At 44.6% G+C, this 27831-nt stretch overlaps 1 protein-coding gene across 5 annotated transcripts in view; it reads right to left on the bottom strand.

The window, feature by feature from the left end:
• The window catches only part of LARS2 (leucyl-tRNA synthetase 2, mitochondrial), a 182194-nt gene that overhangs the window by 38761 nt on the left and 115602 nt on the right, over positions 1–27831 (bottom strand). For all 5 annotated transcript variants that reach the window (XM_066584753.1, XM_066584757.1, XM_066584754.1 and 2 more), the window contains 8 exons: positions 24930–25037; positions 19611–19770; positions 19024–19128; positions 17074–17189; positions 13200–13483; positions 10951–11049; positions 7258–7395; positions 62–165 (listed from right to left, as the gene is read on the bottom strand). In XM_066584753.1, coding sequence (XP_066440850.1) covers positions 62–165; positions 7258–7395; positions 10951–11049; positions 13200–13483; positions 17074–17189; positions 19024–19128; positions 19611–19770; positions 24930–25037 — 1114 coding nt within the window. The remainder of the gene's footprint in view (positions 1–61; positions 166–7257; positions 7396–10950; positions 11050–13199; positions 13484–17073; positions 17190–19023; positions 19129–19610; positions 19771–24929; positions 25038–27831) is intronic.

Here is a 27831-nt window from a genome sequence, read left to right on the forward strand (position 1 = left end):
TCATAACTGTTTTATGACTTGTTGCTTAGTACATAACACACATTATACAAGCACTGCTTACCACTTATGTCCACCTCATGTCTCTCCAAGTATCTCCCAGTTGATGCAAGCCTAAATGTCTGTCCTTTGATGAGGCCTTGCACTAAAAGCTTATTAAATGGCTCCCTTCAAAACAGAAGAAAAAACAAATTAGGAGAAACAATATATGTATCGGACTAACATAAAATCAACTAACCACTGACTACACCTCTATGTAATGCCAGAGTGTAACGACAACCATTAAAGGGGTTGTCCCGAGAAAGCAAGTGGGGTTATACACTTCTGTATGGCCATATTAATGCACTTTGTAATATACATCGTGCATTAAATATGAGCCATACAGAAGTTATTCACTTACCTGTTCCGTTGCTGGCGTCCCCGTCTCCATGGCTCCGTCTAATTTCAGCGTCTAATCGCCCGATTAGACACGCTTGCGCAGAAGGGTCTTCTCCCTTCTGGTCGGTCCGGACACGAGCAGCGTTCTGGCTCCGCCCCTTCTACGTGTCATCGCGTAGCTCCGCCCCGTCACGTGTGCCGATTCCAGCCAATCAGGAGGCTGGAATCGGCAATGGACCGCATAGAGCCCACGGTGCACCATGGGAGAAGACCCGCGGTGCATCGTGGGTGAAGATCCCGGCGGCCATCTTGGAGGAAAAGAAAGAAGAAGATGCAGAAAGGGGATTCGGTTAAGTAAAAAAAATTTTTTTATTTCACCACATCCCTTGGGTTTGTCCTGCGCTGAACGGGGGGCCTATGCAAAAAAAACCAAAAAACGTTTTGGCGCAGGGCAACCCCTTTAAGTGCAATACAATGACAAAAAGTTTCCCTCTGACTCCAAGTAGTTTCAATGATATTTTTTAAGGCTAATTTATACACTGCCCTATATTAAAGATACCATTTAGTAGTGCATTGAGCTGTCTTTAAACTTCTGAACCTCAACGGTTCACTGTGGAGTTCCATCCATTGGTATCAGAGGACCCAGGATGTGCCAAGAAAACATTCAAATGTTAAGACGGAACAATAGCTCTGCAGCGCTACCTATTGGAAGGCAAGAGTCCTGCAAGTCAATGTCACACTTTTTAAACAAGGCTTGTTAAAAAGTCTTACATTGACTTGCAGGAATGCTGACTTCCAATAGGTGGTGCTGCAGAGGTATTGTTCTATTTTCACAGTTGCATATTTCCCAGAGGAGCATGAATGGCCTTATCAGTCTCCTCACTCACCTTCTAGGTGCTCTCCTTAAGGAGAAACTATACCCTTCCTGACCCAGGAAAACATTCCCTACACCATTACTCCATCTCCACCAGCCTGACAGGAAGGGTTCATCAACTCATGCTACTTGCACCAAATTATGACTCTTCTATCAGGACGGTGCAACAGAAATCTGGATTCATCTGACCAGGCAATGTTTTTCCGTTGCTCAGTAATCCAATTTTTGCCCTCTTTTGCTGACTGCAGTCTTACCTCCAGTCGTGAAAGTGACCGATCGGTATATGTAGACGTTTCCAGGAAAAAGGTTTATTTGACCCTCCCTAAATACCAGCAATATAGTAGTGGTAGACTATGGTATAACGCTATAAGGTACGAGCCGTGTAAAGCAGTCCTTGTCCTGACGGGGCTACAGGCCATCCATGGGCAATTTGACTTCTTTTCATTTAGCTTAAGTTAGCTCTTCTAAACTTTCGCCAATTCATTAATAACAATTACAGAATTGTATGAATAGTTTAATTAAGAAACAAGTCACAGTGATTTACATCGCAGGGCTTTTACAGACTGAACGTCAGTCCTTAAAAACCATTGGTCCACATTTACTGATGTCCAACGGTGGAAAATCTTGGACCAAACATTCCAAGATGTGTTACATTTTGGCACAACTTTCATATAGTTGGATATTTACTCCAACTCCAGTTGACTTGCGTTAAACCACTAATTCACGCTTAAAATCGGTCGCAGGTAAATAACACATTTTGGCTCAAATTACGATTCCCCTTAGTCATGCCCACTTTTAAAGCAGTAAGTAAAAAAAAAAAGGCAAACCTCTCACAGTGTTTTTGGCACCAACACTTAATAAATGTGTCTAAAAAGCTCTGCGTGGAAACGTGCGGCCAATTGATTTTATACATAAATATTTGGGGTGGTCCCCATGCTAATTGGGCCCTCCAAGTCACAACCCCATTGGGTAAACGTAACCTAAAAACGGCACCAGAGATACTACATTGAACAATGATTTTAATGTAAAGAATCGGCGGTAAGAAAAAAAAGAACACAAAAAAACTTTAAATAAAAGCAACTTTGTTTTTCGTTGGCTTCATTTCATTTTCTGTCCCTTGCTTATAATATATTCGAGATTAAACAAATATTAAAGATGCGCATAAATATATCAGCAGGGAGAAAAGAAATATCATTAGCAGTCGGCTCCATAGAATTAATAATACTGACAGATGAAAACTTCAGCCTCCGGGCGTCTCTGAAGTTTTTCAGAAACACCAGAGGGAAAATATTTAGTCTAAACAGCAGTTCTACCAACTTGGAACCCGTACAACCGTTATCAGCAATTGCCTTGACCCTAGCCATGAAAAGTGCATGGCCCTACAAACTCTAGGTGTGAAGTTTGATAAAGGACTAAAAGGGTTATTTGCCAATAAAACAGAGGAGTAATGGATTAACCACTTCAGGACCGCCAAATGTATACAAACATCCTGCGGTCATGAAGGGTGTATGGAGCGTGCTTGGAGCAGAGTCTGCTCCATACCAATGTGCTATCAGCTGTTTCTGGCAGCCATCGGCAATACAGTGCTGAGTGCTAAGCAATTTTTGTTGGAAATCGGCATGACTTCCTTGCCTCATCCTCTTTATTCACCCGATCTCACTATGTGCGACTTTTTTTTACATTCAAAAGATTTTCATTGAAAGCTTATTGTGCAGAATTTAAGCACATATAAAGTACAATAAAGTGTGAGATTATCACATTGTCAACTCTTCTGTTATGGCAACCTTATCGACTTTCTTCTTATATCAACAACACATAATAAGTTTGGGTGTCACCGCCCCAGATGTTGTCTGAATTGTAACTAAACAGGGGGTAAGGACAATTCCTAAATGGGCTTGAAGAAGGCCATTTTGGCCGAAACGTTGCTGCTGTGGTGATGGGGCAATAAAGTTTTTTCTACTTTATCCGCTTATGCTGCTACCATGTTTCCCCGAAAATAAGACACCCCCTGAAAATAAGGCACACCCTGAAATTTGCAGAAGTCCCAAATATAAGGCACCCCCCGATAGTAAGGCATAGTAAAGTGTGCAGGCAAGTCAAGAGGCCTGTCCCCTGCTGCCATCCCCGTTGTCTCCTACCACCAGAAGTATAGGTAGATCTGCAGACAGTCTGCTGTTATCCTGTCCCTGCTGTGCTGTAAGAGTGTGCTGTTGTGAGCTCCCCTTGCTGGCTGGAAAAGTCCATACTGTACGTTCTGTTCCTGCTGTACATTGTCTGCTGTGATGAGCTCCCCCTGGTGGCCGGAAGCTGCAATACCATCCCTGCTTACAAGTGGTACAGGAACCTCTGTCTGCAGACAGGTACGTTACTTTATAACCCTTATTTTTTATGGCTCTGTGTGTGAGTCAGGCACCCTGTGTGATTCTTAAGGCTGGGTTCTCACAGAGCGTATTTCCAGCAGAAATGTCGCGGTTTGGCCACAGCGATAAACAGCGAGATTTCCGCCAGGAAAACGCTGCTTCAAAACCCATGGCACTCAGCCGCTTGTTTCGAAGCGACCTGGCTGCACGCTTTTCCGTTTCTGTGGCCGGTGAATCCGCACCACAACACCGGCTTCTCCCAGCTTTGCCGTGACAGATTTGCTGTCCCATGTGGACGAGATTTCTGAGAAATTTCGTCCACAAAGCTGTCCAATTGAGGGATTAGCGGCCACAGACGGATTTGCCGCGGCGAAATAAGACACTCCCTGAAAATAAGACATAGCGCATATTTGGGAGCAAAAATTAATATAAGACGCGTCTTATTTTTGGGGAAACAGGGTAGTTACCCTTCTAATGGATGGTCTATAATTTGGAGATTTCCTGGTTTAAGCTCCTTCTTCTGGCTTCTGAATAATCCAGCCTGACCCAGAGTGGGATGATTTTAGTGCTGCTGGTTGGACTCTCTTTATTTTGGAATTCCTAAATGGGATGACCGAATAAACCCATGCTAAATTCTTATTAGTTGAGGCGACACCCAACCATAACAATTTGGAAAGCAGAAAGAAAAAAGGGAATAGGAGGAAGAAATATAAGAGGCAAGTATATAAGAACAGGGTGAAGAAAAGAATCAGAATGGTGTACCCACTAGAGACGGCTTGTGGCTCTCGAATAATCGGTTCCAACTATGGCAAAGAACCGTTAAATAACCAATCTGAAAAAGAGAGCCCTTCCACGTGGTCCAAGTAGACAAAAACCTCTCCACATCCTCATTCAAATCTGAACATGTGAGTTCCTCCTTATATTTCATGTGATCCAAAGCCTCCACCCAAGCTAATCTTGGAATTGCAATATCCTGTTGCCAGAACCTGGGGATGACTTGGCGCATGGCCATTATGAAGTGGCGTAATAGGCCCCTTTTGAACTTAGAAACTGGACGAGGGAACTTTGATAGGAGTGCAATCTCAGTGGTGACGTCAATTAAGGATCTGCACAATTTGTATAACCTAGATATGTCTTGCCATAGCAGCGAAATAAGAGGGCATTTCCCACCATATGTGCAACATCACGCCTGTTGCTCTAGAGCATCTCTAGCATGTATCCAGGATTGAAGGAAATATTTTATATAATTTGACAGGGGTGCTATATCAATGTAAAATTATTGTATAATTCAGTTCCTATTGGATATAGACATTTTATGTGTCAGTACATCAGATTTGTCCAGAGTTCCCCAGAGAATGAGCTACCCACAGCATTCTCCCATTGTGCAACGAGTATTCTGAGCAGTGGTAAAGGACACAACATTTTTTTACAGCCGCACATTGTTCATAGGAATTGGCCATTACAAAAGAGGAGAAAAACTAAACTACTTGTTGAAAAAAAAATCACTGGAGCTGAACACAACCTTCCCCAACAACATCCGCCTCAGAAGGGATCCGCGGACATTCATCAGCGAACAGTAGCCTGTACTATAAACATCCTGTCCACCAGAAAAACAGTCACATTTCTTTGTGGACCCCCTTGCATAATTTAAGGCACAGAATATGACATAAAAGTATTATAGATTACCCCAACCTATAGTATTCAGAATAGTTCTAGAAGAGAAGTTGCCTCGCATGTGCTCTCTGTATTGAGGTTTATTGGAATTATGGAAACAACCCAGTACTGATATGTCAAAGTTCCCCGACCACCATCTAATAGCTTTTATGGAAAATCCTAAGTGAGAATGGCCATTTAATATTGACCATAAACAAAAAAACAACACCACGAAAGTCCACCCATTCCTTATAGCTGGTCACTGGTGGAGGTGACGAAGGCAGATTCTCTGGTACAGAACCCATACCTTTATTTTTAACATCAGGCTCCCCTGATATAGAAAAGAACAGTTCATCCAGCTCAGTAGTAAGGGGAATAAAATACATCTTTATTGAAGACTATTAAAATCCACCAAGTTGACTCCCCAAGCGTAAATGTGTTTCAGATGTAACAAATGTCCTTTTTCCTTGCCCTTATTGTGTTTAGGAATGACAGAAGAAGCCAACTTCTGATGATGTCCGGGTCTCTTATCCCACTAGTCCCAAATACGTATCTTCAAATTAATATAGTCCTCTATATCCCTAATGATCCTTGAGCATTTTCTCATCCCCTCATTATATTAAAGCCATCATAGCCTGTCATTCAGCTGAGAGCTGCCCCTGATTGGTCCCTGCGCTGAGCCAATCAGAGGCAGCACTCACTCACCCATTCATGAATTCATGAATGGGTGTGAGTGAGAGCTGCCTCTGATTGGTCAGGCTGTGACCAACCAGAGGCAGCTCATTCAGCAGGCGGGGATTTTAAATCCCCTGCTGCTGAATACTACAGAGAGCAGTTCAGGAGAACTGTCAGCTGGCCGAGGCTGAACTCCGTCTGCCGGGACCAGGTGAGTATATATATATTTTTTTATTTTTACACATTTCTGGATGAATTGCAGGGAAGGGCTTATATATTTAAGCCCTTCCCGAAAATTCATTGTGCGATCGCCGGCAGCCCGTTGCTTTCAATGGAGCTGGCTGTATTGCCGGCTCCATTGAATTCAATGGGCTAACATCGTTCTGCCGGGACAAGGTGAGTATATTTTTTTTTTCCTTTTTACACATTTCTGGATGAATTTCAGGTAAGGGCTTATATTTTTAAGCCCTTCCCGAAAATTCATCCCGCGCTCGCCGGCAGCCCATTGTTTTCAATGGAACCGGCGGTATTGCCGGCTCCATTGAATTCAATGGTCAGTGCTCGTTTAATCGAGACAAGCACCGCGTGGTGCTCGTCTCGAGTAACGAGCATCTCGAGCACCCTAATACTCGAACGAGCATCAAGCTCCGACGAGTATGCTCGCTCATCTCTAGTTCTCACATATGGTACACTTAAAGGTGCATTCGGACGCTGCAGTTGAGGTTTGGTTAAAGATGGATAAAAGGGCCATACCTGAAAAACTGCACCCGTTTTTGCAGCAAAACGACATTTAGTTTTTGGTGAGGTGTTAACAGAGCCGTCTGATCGCACCCTGAGGGGCCTGAGATCAGGCGATCCAAGAGCGCACGCCGGTCTCATCAGTATTAACAACACAGGCTTAATAATTAATATTATAAAGTCAAATATGATAGGATATTGAAATTCACAGAAAGCCTCTTGGCACAAAAAAAATCTCAAATGTTCCTTTACATCCCCTTCATATTAGAGAGAAAGTTGGGTAGGGTTTTTAAAGAAAGTTGGGTTATTATAGGTCATTCATTTTGTTGACTTTTTTTTCTCATGGTAAAAAAAAATCCAAATGTTAATGCTGATTTCTCTGGGAATTTGAGTAAATGCAAAACAGCTGGAAGAAAATGTAAATGAGCTACATTGAAGATATACAAGTGCAGGAGTCTGAGTAGTATCCACTGCTCCAGATATCCCAGCTTCACTACTTGAATCAAGAGGAAAATTGACATGCAATCACTCATGTGCTTGATGAAAGTCTGCTGAAAGAATGGGACGGAGATTATATCTAACCTGTGGTTCAGCATGCCCTGGGAATGGCAGAAGTGGTTGAAGAAGCGGGCGTAGTACAAGTGCATGACAGCGTGCTCCTTTCCTCCAATGTATAGATCTACAGGCATCCAGAAGTCGGCTAAAGATTTGTCAAAAGGCCTGAAAAAAAAAAATAAGGAAAAAAGTTTAAAACTTACTTTGGAACATCTACAATGTGCACTAATATTCATGGAACTCAACACTTGATAGTCTGAAGACCCCGATGGGGAATAACATGTATGCATGCTTGACTAGTAGACATCACTGATGTGTCCTCCTTTAAAGAGGTTTTCCAGGCACAAATACTATTGGTGACCTATGCTAAGGATAGGTCATCAATTTTTGATCGACCAGGGTCCGCCGACTGGGACCCTCACTGATCAGCTGCCCACTGTTAGTGCCGCTTAACACGGGGCGGAGCAGAAGCTACTGCTCTGACCCTGGTGTAGTGGCCGGTGCTGTACAGGCACAGCTCTCATTCAAATCAATGGGTGTTAAGCCTGCAGTTGCAAGGGCCAGCCACTACACTGAGGTCGGAGCAGCAGCATGCGCTCCATCCGTGTGTAGTGGTGCTGACAGCTGGCGCCTGCCCAGCTGATCGGCCAGGATCCCGAGCGGGGAGCCCGGCAATCAACCATTATATTGCATCAAATTAGTTATTACTTATTATTTGTGAGCCATTTATGAAGAACTTGGAGCTGGAGTAAGAGTTGGAGTGTGGAAAGTTGTTGTAAACTAGTGATAGATCAGCGAAAGTCTGCTGTCCTGGACCCTCATTGATCAGCTATTTGTTGGGCTACTGTGCTCATGTATTGAGGTGATTTTTGCTGAAAGCAGGCAGCTCCACTCCCGCCGGAGTGACAGGCTTGGTATTACAGACAAAATTCACAGTGAATGGGTGTAATACCAAGCTTGGCCACTGTAGAGGAAACTGAGCTGTCTGCTTTCAGCGGAAATCACCTCAGTACAGGAGTATACTGGTCTGGCAAGTAGCTGATCAGTGAGGGTCCCGGGCAGCATACCCCTGCTGATCCTGTGGATAGGCCACCAATAGTTTACAACTGAACAATCCCTTTAAGGAGCTAGGGATTAATCACAGCCTAACTATTAAATAACTAGGTGGATTTGATACTTGGGAGTCGGGCGGGGGTTGGGAAACTACTTCTTGATACTTAGAACATAATAAGAGTTTTGAGCTTTTCAGAAAGCGCTATGATAAAATAGATGGCAACCATTAATCAGTCATAGAAAATGCAGATTCTAGTTTTTGCTTTTATGCTGCATTAGACTAGAAAGACATGTGAAAATCTATTTTCTGTATTTCTAAGTTCAGTTAATAATCTTTCCTACCCAGATAGCAGAAAATGTGTAATTACAACATGTAATTAGTGACGTTAGTATGAGAGCCCTTGACTTAACAGAACAATAAAAAAATGGATTGAGAATAGAGATGAGTGAGCATACTCGCTAAGGGCAATGGCTCGAGCCTGCTCGAGAGAAAAGGTTTGGGTGCCGGCGCGGGGGAGCGGTGAGTTGCGGCAGCCAGCAGGGGGCAGCGGGGGGAGAGAGGGAGAGAGAGATCTCCCCTCCGTTCTTCCCCGCTCTCCCCTGCAGCTCCCTGCCCGCCGCCGGCAGACAAACCTTTTCTCTCAAGCGGGCAGGTACTCGCTAAGGGCAATGCTCACTCGAGCAATTGCCCTTATCGGGTATACTTGCTCATCACTAGTTGAGAACCATTATCAACAAAAGTAACGCCTTATTTAGCCCATTTTATCTATAAACCTTTCAATATAACTGTGCTCCCCGGAGGCCTCTAATCACTTACCTTAAACAATAGATTTAATTATGAATATGGTTAACACATATATTATAAAAGCCCGAAAACGTATACATATCTTGTATATTAAATATTAGTGACATATTCAGGACACGATGACACTGGACCGGTTTCTATATAAGGAGCACTGGTGTGACTGCTAGGGGATGGTGGACTGAGATACTGGGCCCATCTAGGCCTGGACTACACCGAGACGGGTTGTTACCCTGATGGAGTGAAGGCTGCGGTACAAGACGGCGCTGGACTCCATGTATTGCTTTGGACTTAGCTGCAGCTCGATACTTAGAACTAATCAACTGTGCTACAAAAAGTCTCGGCGTAGTCGGTGATCGGCTGTGATTTTTTTTCCTAATTAAAACCAGACACTGATACATATTGGTTTTATCTAATCTGTTTTATTCTCTGATTTTACATTTTTTTCTGTTCCACTTTCTGTACATGATTATGAGGAGTGGCCATCATTCACCACATAAAGATATACTTTACAGCAGCCACATGGACCACAGGAAGCTGTAGTCCAGAGACGACTCATTGACTTCTATGGGAGACTGTTCTAGACATGCTCTGTCATATGTATTCGCAAGGGTCATGGTGCAGGAAGTAGGAGGAGGTGATTTTTGACCAACTTGTATTGTGCATTGTAGATCCTACCTTATCTATATGTAGGTGAATTGTAGGATCCTGCCTGTGATGATGAAGAATCGCCCTATTACACAAACAGATTGAATCCCACATGCGGGAGGCTCGCAGCAGATTCCGCCTGTGAACCTGTCCGGTGACTTTGCGTATGGTGTGTAATTGTATTGCATATGACCGTGTACTCATGCAGACAGTCACGTGCAGTACAGCTTTTTCCACGTCGTCGCTTGGTAATGACACGGGTATTCACAGCCCATACGCAATATAATCGCGTATGGGCTGAGTGTATATCCATGATGATAGAGCACAATAGGCTATATAGTCGCTGATTCCGTGGTAAAATTAAGCATGCTGCGTTTTATTTTTCGCAAGCAGATTACGCAATTCCAACTCGCTAATGTGGGCGGAATTGTGTAATCCAATGTATTTGATTGAACTGCGTATTACCGCGGATCACAGGATCGTAGAATCCACAATTCATATCCGGCCATGTGAGATTGGCCTTACAGGGGATGACTTGTCGGGCGCTGATGTCCGTCAAGTCGTCCCAGCAATAATCGTTCTTGTGCTTTTACATCGCTAGTGAATGGAGGCGGAGCGGGTCAGGAATCGTTCCAGCCCACCCGCCTCCATTCACAGTAAGCAGGCAGTCCTACATAAGTGATACTGCCTGTTCACACGGCCGATCCCTCGTTAAGTTGTCTGCATGCATGAAGTGAAAGAATTCACGGCTGTCGATTAGTCGGGGCATGAATTTACAATGAAGGATAATCGTTCAGATTCCTGCAGGATGCGGACGTCTGAATGATTTATCACCCCATGTGACAGAGCCCTGGAGTGTTCTCTCTGCAGAACAGGAAGTCAGCCTGTTATAAGGCTCAATGGTTAGACTGAAAACGCCAGGACATTATTTTTTTTCTTTGCTTAGTGAGATGGAAGTTTAATTTTAAAAAATCTTTAAAAAAAATAAATTTAACACAAAAATTGGATTTAAACAATAGGTCACTTTGATGGTTTCAAAGGAACAATAGATTTTTGAAGACAGCATATAAAGAAGGAAGCAGAAAATAAGTGATTAGAGCAAACTATGTAACGTAGATCTAGTATGAAACGCTCTAACAATAACGTGAAAGATAATTTTGTACAAAGCTGTGAAAATAAAGCGCCGCTACTACGGTAGTCAGTGACAGCTAGTATACCTTCCGGCGTTCTGAGGATCCGTATATCTCAAATAATACCAGGCAGAGTCAACAAATGTATCCATCGTATCAGTCTCTCTCATGGCTGCTCCAGCACACCTAAAAGACAGGATGGGCACATGAACTTGGTTACCCTGGCATCCTACATTGTTGTTTCCACTTGTATAACAATATGTGTCCACCTGGCATTTGAAGACTGGACTGTAGTAATCTATGCCACTAATATCAGCAACATTTTATGCTGACACTTTTCATTGATCTCCCTGCCTAATGAATGTTTTATATGAGCCCAGTGCAATGCAAGCTCCAAAAAGACAAATTATATTGTTGGAGTACTCCTTTAAATTTAGTCTAACAAGATCTCAGTTCTCTCATGAGTCCAAATTAATAAACAATGATCAACGGAGAAAGAACAAGAGACATCAGCTGTGTAAAGTCACCACTGTGATCTTTCTTGAGAGAACCAGCCCAGTGTTAACTTTATTTATTGTACAAACAGCACAAAAGAAAGTATAATATCCAGTCACAGTTGACCAACTCCCTGAACATAGAAAATCATACAAATGAACCTTTTACACTGGCCAGCAGTCGTTTAAATGACTGCACGAGTGCATATGTCACTGCTAAGGTCGTCAGCGCTTGTGCAAAGCATTTAGACTAAAAGACTTCTTGCTGGATTGCTGGCGCTCAGTGCTCCTCTTCTATGTGAAGCACTGATTAGGGAGTGTTTATGCGTAGAGAGAAGCCAGCAATCCAGCAATGGCTTTTTCAACAACCGCGATCGACAAGTGAGCGATTTTTCCCAATTGCACTGAATGATTACCACTCAAATTTGTTCATTTTAATGAATTTTGAGCGATAATCATTACATGTAAATGGGCCAAAAGTCTAAGGCTACCTGTGCAGGGCTGTGACGCAATATCACTAGCGATACTCTGCCGCGCAGGGGAGGGGGTAGCAGTGACAGGTCTCCGATAGACTCACCGCAGAGAATCGCGGCAAATCACAGCGTGCCGCTATTTTAATCCCGCAAGCGGAGAATCGCTATGATTCTCCACTCGCGGAAGTCGGGCTGTGCGTACCATGGAAAGCTTTTCATAGCGTGAGCGGCAGCCGATTAATCGCCGCGGATCATGCTATGACTATCGCACATGGACAGGCAGCCTAACATTGACGAATGATACATAATGTGGCGTTTTGCTAACATTAAACTGATAAGAGTGAAAGAATACGGATACAATGAATAAACATGGTGTCCAGGAAACGCTGCTTCTCCGCGCTTCAAACTAAACTATACATTAACACTTAAATAGGAAGTGTAACAGCGAACACTTAATACTTTCACAATATAAATACAGATTAAACTCAGCAAATCTTCTGAAGCCCCATCTATGTCAACCTGGATCCGGTATGTAAATGAACTGAAGCTACTTGTGTTACATAAACTAGACAGATTGCTTAGTTTTGCACTTTGAGCAAATGGAATATAACAAAAAGGGAATAAATTAAAGTGTCCCGAGGCGCAAGAAACGAAACCTTTAAAAGGGGATGACATTCTTATAAACCTTCATAAAACTATCACTTTGTAGAGTCAGATATGAGCATGTGAAGTGGCAGCGTGCGATCCGTGGCTGCAAGGACCTGATACAGATGTGCTAACGCTGCGGGCAGTAATACATTGGCTGCGAATGGAAAAACACAACCCAAAATCCCCCTAATGCTGAAATGTGGGCACAGCTGAATAATATGTTCATGGTCTGACCATGCTTTACCGACTAGAACTACATGACAGCAGACACATGAGAGCGGTGCGTCTGACGAGCTGCACATTGTATTGTGTGAGCATGAATATGGATCCCTCAGGTTTTCTATTAGCACATGACGTGATTGTTCCATAAGGTCTCTGCATTGTTTTCTATCCTTTTTTTTGCGGAGGGGGTTTGGGTTTACAATGATTATTCTGTGGACCTCAAGGCTCGTCTATTCTCTACTGTACTAGCCACACTAGATCTATTAAAAGACCGTTCTACTTATACTCTCTGCAATGTCATTCCTGAGAACTCAGCCCACACATATTCCTAATGCACTAAAACTAGTGTTTTAGAGCAGTTCTGGCCATCCAATCCGAGTTCTCCAATCTTGGTGATGACAATTTGATATTAAGACTATTGCCAGAGAACTGTCCCTACGAAGAGGAGTTATCTTGTATATTCTTGTCTAAGGTTCGGCATTTATAGTGCGTTAATTACCTTGGACATCTGCAGTTCTTCCAGTCCGAAGCTGTTGATAATGGCGATGACCCCTTCCCTGTGAAGGTAGACACGGTAGGCAAGATAACTGGTAGGTCATCATAAGGCACAGGGACTGCCCCACAGGATGAGCAGTGGATAATAGGTATAGGAGTGCCCCAGTAACGCTGCCTTGAGATCAACCAATCCCTTAGTTTGGAACTAGTCGGATGACCTCCAACTCCTTCATCCTGAGCTTGCTTGGTTATGGCATGGAAGGCATCATGTCTTGAAAGTCCTGTAAACTGAATATTACAAGAATTTAAAGGGGTTGTATGGGACTTTCATTATTGATGACCTATATGCAGAATAGGTCATTAATAGTTGATTGGCAGTGATCCGCCACTTGCGATCCCTGACGATCAGCTGATTGCTGGGCCTGCTGTTAGTGTGGACAGCGCTGGAAGAAGATGGTGCTGTCCATATAGCAGTGACCCAGTTTGGTACTGCAGGCACAGCTCCTGTTGAATTCAATGGGAGTTGTGCCTGCACTAGTAAATTGGGCTGCTGCAATACTGACAGCACCATCTGCTTCCAGCTCTCTCCGAAATGACAGGAGGCCCAGCGATCAGATGATTGACGGTGATCCTGAGTGGTGGAAAACCCCTTTCATAATTAAAACAGTTTTTGAATCAAGTACTGTATATTACAACTTACAGTAATTGTGATGGTCAGACTTGCAGACACACTAATATAAACAGGTTCCAGCAAGGTGAGCAATTCTATTTTTCAGTTTAACCTCTTAATGATGAGGCCTTTTTTTTTTTCATTTTTGGTTTTTCCTCCCCTTTTTAAAAAAAAGCATAACTTTGAGGGCTTGTTTTTTGCGGAACGAGTTGTATTTTCAGTGGCCCTATTTAATGTACCATATAATGTACTGAAAAACAATAAAAAAAAATCTGAGTGCAGTGAAATGGGGGAAAAAATTCTGCCATCTTTGGGGGAGTCTTTTTTCTACAGCCTACACACTGCAGCAAAAATGACATAACTTTATTCTATGGGTCGGTACTAGAGATGAGCGAGCACCCAAATGCTTAAGTCCACGTTATTCGAGTCGAGCTTTTCGTAAAATTCGAGAGCTCTACTGGAGTAACGAGCCTCATTGACTACAATGGGAGACTCGAGCATTTTTGTATGTGTGGTCCCGAGTGTCTGTCTCTCTCGCTCTGCGTCGCGACGGGGAGGGGCCAAAACAGGCACGTCACAGCGGGGAGGAGCCAAAAACTGGGGCGGGGTCGAACACGACGTGATGCTCGTTCGAGTAACGAGCACCATCGAGTACGCTAATACTCAAACGAGCATCAAACTCGGCAGAGTACGTTCGCTCGACTCTAATCGGTATGATTACTACGGTACAAATTATATATATATATATATATTTTTTTTTTTTGCTGTATTACTTTTATACAAAATATCTTTGGAGAAAAATAATATTCCGACAGTCGTAACTTTTTTATTTTTTTGTCGACATAGTTGTGCAAGAGCTCATTTTTTGCGGGACATCCTGTAATTTTTATGGGTACCATTTTAGATATGCAATCTCCAAGGGCAGCCCTGGGAGCTCGCAAAAAGCCCCTTGCTGCCATGACGACCAAATGGCACCCCGCAATCTCATCATGGGAGGCCGTACGAAACCCCCGAACATCAATCGGAGAATTGACAGCGGCATTTAAAGGGTTAACAGCTCTGATCAGCGGTGGTGCTGAGAGAATCTGTTGTGCACCGGTGCTGGCTGCAAGAAATAGCCGGCACCCGCATTGCATGGAGCGGGACCGACCTTGGTCCCACTCCACACAACCCTGAGACTCTGTGACGTAAATGTACGTCCTGTAGCATTAAAGGGTTAAAGAAGTCTTTTAATCTTTAAAGATATCATGGAAACTGTAGTCCTTTACATTGGTAACCCCACCCACAGCAAAACCTGGCAGCACAGAGATGGGCAAGAAAATGCTAAATGACTACTTCCGAGCTATGGTGGCATTGTTCACTGAGCATTCAGACATGTGAGGTGCTTTTCTATATTTTCTATAAATTCGGAAAACCCGTGGCACCTTGATGAGGCCTGAACCCTGTCATCAGGATAAGAGGGCCAATTCAAAGTCCATTTACATAGCAGTGCATTCCTTATAACTTCTGTTATTAATGCCTATGACTCCTTAAACGGACAGTCCCGACTAGATAGCCCCTTTCTAAATGCAGTCACCCTATATGTGAAAGACGCTATAGAATTGTTGTAAGGAGTAATTATTCATTAGCAAGTTAAAGGGGTTCTGACATTAAAAAAAAAAATTGTACTCACCTTGCCTGGCTAGGACTGATCGCCAGGAATGTCCCCTCCAGCCGGCATCTTCTTCTGTGGCTTGTAGAAGCAGAGCAGGAGCGGTCAAAATGACCGCTTCCTGCTCTGCTCCGTCCGTCAGCCACTTCCGAGGTGAACGGACGGGCCGCCCACAGCAAGCACGTCACAAGCAGTGCTTGCTGTGGGCGGCCTGTCCGTCCTGGCTGAACTCCGAGATTCTGCGCGTGCGCAGTGGAGAGGTGGCCCGTCCTGACTCCTGTCAGAGGGCACCTCTCCACTGCGCATGCGCGCGATCCCGGAGCGGCGTGGCTCGTGGAGGAAGAAGCGGAAGAACAGCGCCTGCCAGGAGATGACCCCCCCCCCGATGTCAACAACGACAGGAGACAAGGTAAGTATCATGTTTTAGCAGCCATTAAACCGTGGGTTCCCTGTGTCCATTAGGCAGACTAGGGAACAATGGCTGCTAAAGCATAAAAACATTATTCATGTCAGAACCCCTTTAAAAAAAAAATGAAGGTGGGTCATGCACAAACAGAAATATTGTGAAGGATCACATGAATAAAATAATGCAGCTATGTGGTCTATCTTGTTAACCCCTTAAGGACCAAGTGCGGTAAATATACGGCGCTCGGTCCCAGACCATAGAGAATGTACAGTGCTGGTTTATAGCTCCTGCTTCTGCAATCAAACAGGAGCAGGTCGGGTCCTCAGCTGTGTCTGATCTTCTACCAGAGGAGAAGGTAGAAATGGTATTCAACCCCTTCTTCCTTCTCCTTTCCAGGCTACATAGCATTTGATGAGTGTAAACAGAGAAACCAGAAGTATTACTTTTGCTATTCGACCCAGTGATCACGTGACCGCTGGGTGCCCCCTGGCACAGCAGGGCATGCTCTTAGCAAATCCTGATCAGCTCTGCCAGTAACTACTGTCACTACAGGGGGATGTTGTCATCTGTGGCTAGGGCTCCTATGAATACCCCAGCTACAGTGGAAAAGAATGAAAAAAAATGTAAATGAGCCCAAGAGGTCTTATATGACGTCACGGGGGAGTTGGATGTTAAAAAAAGTTATAAAAATACGTTTAAAAAAAATATAGAATAAAATATAAATATATATATAAAAATGAAAATGACCCCAAACCGACACCAACCAAAACCATCGCCGTATGAACCCTGTAATCCGAGACTATACTAATTATATATTAAAACAAATGAAGAACCCATTCCTGTACTTTGTTTTAGCGTAACTATACGAAAATCTCTTTTTTAACCCCAATAAAACAACAAAAAAAAGGCAGTGAATAAAGATATAAAAAATATAGCCCTAGATATTATGGGGAAAAATGCAGCAAAAATAATTTGGGCAGTGGGAGAATAAACAATAGGGCAGTAAAACCCCCACGTGGGTAAAATCCCTACAAAGTGCCTGGTCCTTTAGGGGTTAAATGAACAGCAAAGCCATAAAATAGTTGATTGGAAGGGTTCATTATTAGGAACAGTGAATTTCTAACACTGGGATGAGACTTTCTTTCACGCACCTTTGCTGAGTTGGCCATCCTCTCTGTACCATCGTTAAGTGTCTCTGTAACCCGGACATAGGAGATACCCAGTGTATCGGCCAGCGTGGCGTCTTCCAAATTCAGACTCGGAATTCCTGTTAATGGAAATAACAGCGTTCTAAAGGCACAAAAACAGGAAAAATAATGCAAAACAAGTTCACCGAGTGCCATCTAGATGAGGATGAAGCATGTCTGACCTGTATTATCGCAGTGCGCCCTAAGCTATATGTGTAGCCATCAGTCAAAAGAATACAATGGGCCATGCAAATAGCATACGGCGCAACGAACGTTTGATAGGCTGAACAAACAAGTACAGTGTGCCAAACGTTCGTTTGACGCCTAACACATCTACCGCATATACATTAACCCCTTCATGACATGGCCTATTTTGGCGTTGAGGACCAAGCGATTTTTTGGTATTTTTCCATCTCCATTTTTCAAAAGCCATAACTTTTTTATTTTTCCGTGGACGCGGCCGTATAAGGACTTGTTTTTTGCGTGGCGAACTGTAGTTTTTATCAGTGCCACTTTTGGGTACATAGACTATATCGTAAAAATTTTTTATTATTTTTTTTATGATAACCGGGAGAGAAAACGCATCAATTCTGCCATAGATTTCTTTTTCTTTTTTTTACAGCGTTAATCATGCAGCATAAATGACACACTAAATTTTTTCTGCGGGTCGGTACGGTTACAACGATACCAAAATTGTTATTTTTTTTTTAGGTTTTTACACTTTTTTTGCACTAAAACCCCCTTTTTTTTGGAAATCTTTTTTTTTTCTCTATAGCTGCATTCAAAGTCCTGTAACTTTTTTATTTTTCTATGTACGGAGCTCTATGAGGGATTATTTTTTGCGAGACGAGCTGTAATTTTTATTGGTACCATTTTGGGGAATGTACAGCTTTTTTGATCACTTTTATTGCATTTTTTGTGAGGCAAAATGCTAAAAATTAGCATTTTGTCTCTGTTTTTTAGCGGTTTTTGTTACGCCTTTTTTCGTACAAAATAAAAAGCATGTTCAACTTTTTGTACACGTCAATACCCAATATGTGTGGTTTAATTTTTTTTCCCTTTTTTTATGCTAATATTAGAAAAAGCATAAAAAAAGGGGGTTTTTAATATTTTTTTTTTACATTTTTCTTTTTTTTACACTTTTCTTTTCTTTTTTTTTACACTATTTGAGTCCCTCTGAGGGACTTGCAGCACTGTGCCTATGATCGCTGTCATAAGGCATGGCAGAGCTACTGCTCTGCCATGCCTTATCGCTTGTAAAGCGATTATAGGCACAGGCAATACAGGACGCCAGTGTCTGGCGTCCTGTTGCCATGGTGACAGGCCGGGCTCTCGCGATGACATCACGAGAGCCGGCCGCAGACACAGAGGGAGCGCGATCCCTCTGTGAACTCTTTCCCTGTCGGCAGGGAAGGGGTTAACAGCGGGACGCCGGCTGTGACTGACAGCCGGCCCCCACTGCGGGATGGTGTGGGATCTTATGTGATCTCGCGCTATCCCCAGGACATACCGCTACGTCCTGTTGCGGGAAGTACCAGGCTCCCAGGACGTACCGGTACGTCCTGGAGCGGGAAGGGGTTAATTCTATAAAAACAAAAACACTTTATTTAGTACATTTTCAGAAGTCAGAGCGGTTTTACATCTACACCTAAACCTGCGGCTTGGCGTTCCGTCGCAGATCCGACTGCAAATACCAGAAGACAGAGTGGTGCATGCAGCGCTTTTTCTTCTGTCCCAAAACAGGGCAACTGGGCAGACTAACATTGTAGTCAATGAGGTCCACCCCACGCTGTTTGGTTGCAGCCATTACGGAATCGGTCAGCCAATGGGATTCCCCTTTCCTGCTCCCTGAACAGAGCAGGAAAACGAAATCTCCAACGCAGATGTGAAAGCGCCCTAATTTCATTAACTTACCAATTTTACAGTCGAGATATCCCTCGAATTCCCATTTCTTGGAGATGATAAGCGGGAGCTCTTGCTTAGTAAACAGGTTTACAGCGGACACGCGAGTGAGACAGTCTGCAATAAAGCGACAAAGAATTAACACTGGGCATCAGGACTGCTTTATTACACCCATGAAGCACACACGTAGCCCCATCACTTTGTGGGACATGTACAATATAAAGAATCAACACAGTTCATTCAATCTGTAGTTACCAACTGGAACACAAGTGGGCAAAGACCGTGCCGATATAGGTGGGGCCCCCAGAGAACAATTATCACCCATCCTGTGAACAGGTGATGAATCTATCCATTGTGGGACAACCACAAGGTAAGATGGTATAGTTGGCTCTTAAAGTGACGCTCCGGTTCACAGACAATTTCCCCATCACGAAGAATGTGTCACAGCTTTTGCCGTCCTTTCAATGTTGCAGCGGCGGTTCAACCCCTTCCCCGCCTCCTTTTCATGGCTTTCACATTAACCTGCTTGCATCATCCCATATATTATGCAGGGAACGTTAAATTAAGTAAGTAATGATCCAAAACAATCAATATCTTACCTTGGCCTGCTGAAAATGCTTCTTGCAGGGCTCCTTTAACCTTGCTGTCCCCGTGCAGTAGTCTGTGGCTTGGTAATATAGCGATATGAGATGCGCCATAAATCGCCTCTGGATTAAAGGCATAAGCTGAAATCTTTTCTCCAGTTTCCACATTGTCTACCTGTAAAACGATAAGCAGAACAGACATATGGTCATGTTTAACGAAATGCTCCAATCCCCAAGGATGGAGAGCTGCTATGTGCCGCCATTACTAACCTGAGCATCCGGCAGTGATGTGTGGTAGATGGGCACTGGTGGACGGCATGACATGCATCTGCCGGCTCCATTATTCCCCTCTGTATAGGCAAGAGCAGAGTCTACTGGAAGTGTCTCCCTCCAACAGTAGTCTATCTAATGCTGGGTTTACATGGGACGAATGTCGGGCAAAGTCACGTCATGGTGACATTTATTACCATCAACCGCTGCATCAGTCTTTCAGGTGACTCTCCAGCAGAAGAATAGCTTTAAAGGGGTTGTACCAGAACAACAAGTTATCCCCTATCCACAGTATAGGGAATAACTTGCTGATCGGTGGGGGTCTCGTAGCTGAGACCCCCGCCGATCTCAAGAACGGGATTCTTGTGTCTCTTTCTCCTGTCACTGCGGGGGTCGCTTCTGTCACTCTGAATGGAGTGATGGCCAAGCATGCACGGTTAGTGCTTCATTCATTTCAACGTGACAGTGGCACCAACCCGAGTGGCACCAGCTCGGTTATTCCCGTCACTCCCATTGAAATGAATGGAGCTCTAACCACGCTTGCTCCATTCAGTGACATCACTGCTGGGAAAGAAGCAACCCCCGCAGGGACAGGAGAACGAGTCACGGGATTCTCGTTCTCCAGATCGGCAAGGGTCTCAGTGGTCAGATACCCAGGAATCAGCAAGCTATCCTGTGGATAAAGGATAACTTAATGTTCTGGTAAAACCCCTTTAATGTTCCCACAGGTCAACGTGGTTTAATAAAGAGCAGCCACCATAGAACATTTTTCTTGTTTATAAAAGTACACGTGGTTGTGCCAAAGTGCACACATGTTCAAACCCATAGGCATATTCATTTTCCCATTGTTGGAGTACTCCCAGAGTAATCCATGGTATCATAGAGTGGATCATGTGACCTGCTAGAGTGCACAGTGCTCATGCTCCAGCTGATGCAATCAAGAACAGCCAGTAGAGGGAGGATCTACTTCAACCCACTCAACTCTAGCCTGCTGTGTAAAGACCAGTCAGATCACACCAGAAATAATAATTATCACACTGAGAACTGGCCTCATACTTACATGACCGGTACATCCTGGCAGCTTCTGCATCCATTTCTATGCTGCACACCTGTCCCTCCAGAATAAACTACATAAGAGTTTTTGCCCCATCCTGATGCTCTGCTTTCAACCCTGCTGTTGGATGGAGCACAGCCAGCACAATCCGAGTATGCTCCAGTAATAATGAACAGCTAGAGAACATGATCAAGAGATGCTTCTGGCATTCATGAAGAGCCAGAGCATGTGTCCTGCACTCTGAGCATGCTCAAAACGTGAAAATGAATATACCTTAAGAAAAAGTGATACATTGACACTATTTTTGTTTTTCCTCTAAACCAATTTCTGTTGGTTCTTGTCCAACAGCCGTTTACATGATATAGTGACCAACTAGAGACAATGGAGCAGAATTACTAATCCTGTCTAAAAGGGGGAAAGGGACTTGTTATTTGTATAGCGCCAATTTATTACGCAGCACTTTCAGGTAATTTATTTATTACCCCCCAGCAAACTGGGTACTCATTTTACCGACCTCGGAAGGATGGAAGGCTGGGATTGAACTTGCAACCTTCAGGTCTTGAGTGAGAGTTAAGGACTGCATTCTGCTGCCTTAGGCCGCCTGCAGACGAGCGGGTCAGATCCGGCAGCGAGAAATCTCGCCGCGCGATCCGACCCCAGAGCCTGCAGGGGCGAGCGTGTACTCACCCGCGCCTGGCGGCCCCGGCTCTTTGATGTGCCGGCTGCCGCGCAGCCGGCGCATGCGCAGACCGGAGCCGGCGGCCAGGTGAGTGCGTGCTCCGCACAAAATTAGAACATGCCGCGGTTTGTTTGCCGCGCGAGATTTCGCGCGGCCAAACCGCGGCCGTCTGCATAGGAGTGCGTATTGTAATGCACTCCTATGCAGACTTTCAGCGGCGGAAATCCCGCGGGAAATCCCGTGGCGGGATTTCCGCTCGTCTGCAGGCGGCCTATAAGGGGTTGTCCCGCGAAATCAAGTGGGTCTATACACTTCTGTATGGCCATATTAATGCACTTTGTAATGTACATCGTGCATTAAATATGAGCCATACAGAAGTTATTCACTTACCTGCTCCGTTGCTAGCGTCCCCGTCGCCATGGGCATCGGCGTTTTGGCTCCGCCCCCTTGTACGCGTCATCAGGAGGCTGGAACCGGCACACGTCATGGGGCGGAGCTACGCGATGACGCGTACAAGGGGGCGGAGCCAAAACACCGATGCTGCCGAGCGGAGCCGAAGGGAGAAGACCCATCTGCGCAAGCGCGTCTAAAAAAGCAAGAAGACACCGAAATTAGACGGAACCATGGCGACGGGGACGCTAGCAACGGAGCAGGTAAGTGAGTAACTTCTGTATGGCTCATATTTAAAGGGGTTGTCCCGCGCCGAAACGGTTTTTTTTTTTTTTTCAACCCCCCCCCCGGTCGGCGCGAGACAACCCCGATGCAGGGAGGTAAAGGAAGCTTACCGGAGCGCTTACCTTAATCCCCGCGCTCCGGTGACTTCAATACTTACCGCTGAAGATGGCCGCCGGGATCCTCTGTCTTCGTGGACCGCAGCTCTTCTGTGCGGTCCATTGCCGATTCCAGCCTCCTGATTGGCTGGAATCGGCACGTGACGGGGCGGAGCTACACGGAGCCTGCATTCTGCACGAGCGGCTCCATAGAAGATTGCAGAAGACCCGGACTGCGCAAGCGCGGCTAATTTGGCCATCGGAGGGCGAAAATTAGTCGGCACCATGGAGACGAGGACGCTAGCAACGGAGCAGGTAAGTAAAAAACTTTTTATAACTTCTGTATGGCTCATAATTAAAGGAGATGTCCCGCGCCGAAACGGGTTTTTTTTTTTTTTAAACCCCCCCCCCGTTCGGCGCGAGACAACCCCGATGCAGGGGTTAAAAAAACCACCCGCACAGCGCTTACCTGAATCCCGGCGGTCCGGTGACTTCAATACTTACCGCTGAAGATGGCCGCCGGGATCTTCTACCTTCGTGGACCGCAGCTCTTCTGTGCGGTCCACTGCCGATTCCAGCCTCCTGATTGGCTGGAATCGGCACGTGACGGGGCGGAGCTACACGGAGCCGCTCTCTGGCACGAGCGGCTCCATAGAAGAAAGCAGAAGACCCGGACTGCGCAAGCGCGGCTAATTTGGCCATCGGAGGGCGAAAATTAGTCGGCACCATGGAGACGAGGACGCCAGCAACGGAGCAGGTAAGTATAAAACTTTTTATAACTTCTGTATGGCTCATAATTAATGCACAATGTACATTACAAAGTGCATTATTATGGCCATACAGAAGTGTATAGACCCACTTGCTGCCTCGGGACAACCCCTTTAATGCACAATGTATATTACAAAGTGCATTATTATGGCCATACAGAAGTGTATAGACCCACTTGCTGCCGCGGGACAACCCCTTTAATGCACGATGTATATTACAAAGTGCATTAATATGGCCATACAGAAGTGTATAACCCCACTTGATTTCGCGAGACAACCCCTTTAACACTCAGCGCCACACAAGGCCCCTAAAAGTTAAGTGTGAACTATACTGTACTGTATGACAGACAAAAATGTCTAAAGACGCACCGTCATAATACACATTTTTGTCTCCCTGCACCCCTCCCCTGATTGCCTGTCACACTCTGGAGCTCTACTCTGTGTATTGCAGTCACTTCCCTGCAGTGCAGCCTTCTGTCAGATGCTTATTAGACACCATCTAGATTTTCAGATTTCAACCTGTTTTCTATTCCTTTATGCTGTGCCAGCAATCCCATGATGCATCAGCACAGCATTACATAAGCAACTATAGCCTGTACCATTTCTGCTTGCTGGGAGGACATTAACCTTTACATTCACCTAAATAAGCTAAAACCATCGTCTTCTTCATTATACCTATGTGACATAACTGCTGCTTCCCCCTTCCCCTGCCCGTAAACAACATAGGTTGCACAATCCATGTAAATTCACCACACATGAAGCTCTGGTGACCCCTTGAGAGAAAACAGAGAGGCAAGAATTTCCCAGAGGTTGACCATGAGATCACATGACCCAACTTTAGGGAATAACTAAACATGGCAATACTAGCTGATCTATACATACTGGGGGGCTGGTTGCATATTGAATGGGAAAAAATCACAAATCTGTCTCTTTAAGTTTACACTCCCTATAGGTTAGCTTACCATTTTAAGCCACGCCCACGTATCAAGTGAACTGCAGAAAGTGTCTAAAACTGAATAAATGTGGCGCAAGAAATGCAACCAGTTTTTTGGCACAAATTGAGCCAGAAATCTGTCACATGTAGCCCAGTAAATCTGCCCCGTTCTTCTGTTTACTGACACATTGTGAATGTTGAATTTCAGAATGAGGAACGTCAATGTCAGTCAATGATTACTGACGTTTTAACCCTTTCCAGTCTAATATCCCTGCCACCCACATTCTCCCCAGCTCTTATTTATTTTAGCGCTCTGTAGATTTCTTGGAATTACTCAACCGAAACCCATAAAAATGACGTCATGATGATTTTATTAGCAAGTTTTTAAACAAAAATGAAATCTGAGTTAATATGTATCTTATAGAATGCGGAGGAGACGCCGGAGCTTCCTCCTGCATGGTGTCAGACCTCACTCCACATGGGAGCTATGCAGGGAAATTTACATTTCGGAAACTGGATTGGAAAGGGTTATTAGTGGATCATTTACGAGAACCAATTATCATTCCAAAGATTCATAAGCATTCAGCTCTAAACCGCCTGCTTCACCCAAACGGCCTTCTGTGTACGGAGAGATCTGTTCATAACTTGCGTTTTCAGTTTGTCAGCCTTGTATCCCTATGAGAAACAGTGCCAGAGCTCTACCAATGGGGCAGAAGTACTATGTCCAAGCTATTAGTGGAGACATACTGGTGGATCTCCCCATGTAACAGGTTGTATGTATAGCAGGCAGCCTGTCCACATGAAGCAAGGGGAATAATGACAACCAGAAAGAATAGAACAGAAATTATGGTATTCATTACCTTTAACATGTAGTCAAAGAAGCAGCCAGTGCAGTCCCCAATCCAGTTGGCCTGCATGCTTCTAACTCCGTACCATTCGGGGAGATCTACTAAAGCCTCTCGCATTGCCTGGAATACACAGATGGAAAGTGACATAAATCAGCCGAAAGGAAGACGGTTTGTCTGTGGGGTGATTATAAATGGATATACACTCAAGGAATCTGTGCCCATCTCTTCACCCCCCCCTCTGAGGGCAGCACATATAGAAAGTAGTCCTGCATATTGATGGGCGGCAGGCTAACTACCGCAATGAAATGGCCAATTAGTTTAACTCAAGAGGTGTTCTTTCCCTGTGCATAAGTGCAGGAAAATAGAGCATGCGGCTTTTTTTTTGCGTGACTGAATTGCGCATGCTAAATACACGCATGTGATCAAACCCATTGAAATCAATGGGTTCTTTTTCCTGTGTATTGCAGGCGCAAATATGCACCTATGACACAGGCCAAAGGGTGCAATCACACAGCCGTATGCGTATTTTGGCCGTGGGAATTCCCATTTCCTTCTCCCTGAACAGAGCAGGAAAGCGGAATTCCTGATGCAGTTGTGAAACCCCCCCAAGGCCGTATCATAATATGCTGCGTAATATTCAGTAAAATATAACATGCCGTGTTCTTTCTTATGTGCTTAACATATGCAATTAAAAAAAAAAAAGAATATTTCGCCTGGGCGGTATAATACTACTTTCTTAGGTCATTCACTGCCTGCGAGTTTTCTTCCGTGTGGACGATATGCTGTCCATACGCATATATCTGTGCGAAAAGCTGCACGCATATGTGACCATTCGCAATTCACAACTGCAGTGAGTAGCATGCCACATGTATTTGTAAATCTCTTAAAGGGGTTGTCTCACGCCGAAACGGGTTTTTTTTTTATTCAATAGGCCCTCCGTTCAGCGCGAGACAAACCCGATGCATGTGTTAAAAAAAAAAAACGGGTAGTACTTACCCGAATCCCCACGCTGCGGCGACTTCTTCCTTCTTCTTCCTTACCTTAGTAAGATGGCCGCCGGGATCTTCACTGTGAGGTCCATTGCCGATTCCAGCCTCCTGATTGGCTGGAATTGGCACACGTGACGGGGCGGAGCTATAAGGAGCAGCTCTCCGGCATGAGCGGCCCCATTCAGAAGGGAGAAGACCGCACAGCGCAAGCGCGTCTAAAATCCCCAGAAGAGGCGATTTTAGACGGATCCATGGAGACGAGGACGCCAGCAACGGTGCAGGTAAGTGAATAACTTCTGTATGGCTCATAATTAATGCACGATGTATATTACAAAGTGCATTAATATGGCCCTACAGAAGTGCAATGGTTAAGCATTGTCTGTGTAGTTTTTTAAATCCAAAGGGTGGGGAGGGGTAACATCACTCCTTAGGGAGAGCACCAAGAAGGTGAGTGAGGAGACATAAGGTCATCCATGCTCCTCTGGGTAATATGCAAATAAGGAAGATGGAACCTCTACAGCGCCATCTATTGCATGGTGGCATTTCTTCAAATCAATGCCCGACTTTATACACAGGTCTGTAGAGCAATGATTGGGAACTGAAAACCAAGCCAGAACCCATACACAGACAGCTGTTTCTTGGTTTTTGCCCCTCACTTACCTTCTTGGTGCTCTCCCTAAGGAGTGATGATACCCCCCCCCCCCTCCTGACCCACATCATAGGCCTCTCGCTAGCCAAGCCAGGATCCTACTGCACACTGATGAGGGGCAAACCCCCCCGAAAAAGCTGTATGTGTATGGATTCTGCTTGGTTTTCAATTCCCAATCATTGCTCTACAGACCTGTATAAGGCTGCATGCACACAGGTGGATATTCTGCGGCGAGGTTTCACGCAGAATTTCCGCCTGTGCACACTGCCATAGGATTGCATTGGTTTATGCAATCCTATGCAGACAGCCACGATTTGACAGCGTGAAAACTTGCACGGTAAACAAACTGCGGCATGTCCTATTTCTGTATGAGCCTCACTGAGGCCCGCACAGAAACGTCACCGCTATTGCGCTAGCTCTGCTCTGTGCATGTGCGGCTGTGCGCCAGCCGGCACATCGCAGAGTTGAGAGAAGACGCCGGAGGAGGTGAGCCGCGGGATCCGACCTGCCGTCTGCATTCACCCTTAGAGGTCAATCATTGATTTGAAGGAATGCTGCCATCCAATAGGTGGCGCTGCAGAGGTATTCTTCCATCTTCCTTATTTAAATCTAAACAAACCCAAAATAATATGTTTAGTAAAATTTGTTACATTTTAACTTGTAATTCCTTTTCCGCCTAGAATTCAAGAATTTCTGATACAATAATACAAGTACCTACCTTGATACAATATATTAACTGCAGAAATGTAAAGTCTGCTTTTGACAATAAGTCTTTGACAGAAGGTTCCCCTGGGGGGAGTAGATCCTTCTAGGCATTCCCGCTAATTAATGGAGGTCCTGAGTGAGGAAATCACCTCTATTAACCCAGAATTGCCTAATACTATATCTGATTTTCTTTAAAACGACACAACCTCCTTAAGCTTTCAAAGCATATTAAATGAGTCATCTGTCTGGACTATTTGATATTCCACCCGTGGCGGTCTTCAGAGGCTTCTTGGATGTGTGCGCTGAGGTTTTCAGCCTTCAATTCTAAATGTTTCTTTTTTACTTTTTTCTTAAACAATTCTTATGGACAACAGTGCCTTTGACAGAATGTCTTGAAGAATACCTCCATGCATGTAAAACCTGTTGTCTCTGTGGACGGGGTGCCGCATCTACAAGAATATGTCTGCAGAATGCCGATGTTAACGTTTCCAGAGGGCACCTTATACACACGACACAGTCATAATACATTGGCAATACAAGCAAAGGACAAATGCTGTCTGACCTGAAGATC

The sequence above is a fragment of the Eleutherodactylus coqui genome, chromosome 12 (genome assembly GCF_035609145.1).
Source record: "Eleutherodactylus coqui strain aEleCoq1 chromosome 12, aEleCoq1.hap1, whole genome shotgun sequence".
NCBI lineage: Eukaryota > Metazoa > Chordata > Amphibia > Anura > Eleutherodactylidae > Eleutherodactylus > Eleutherodactylus coqui.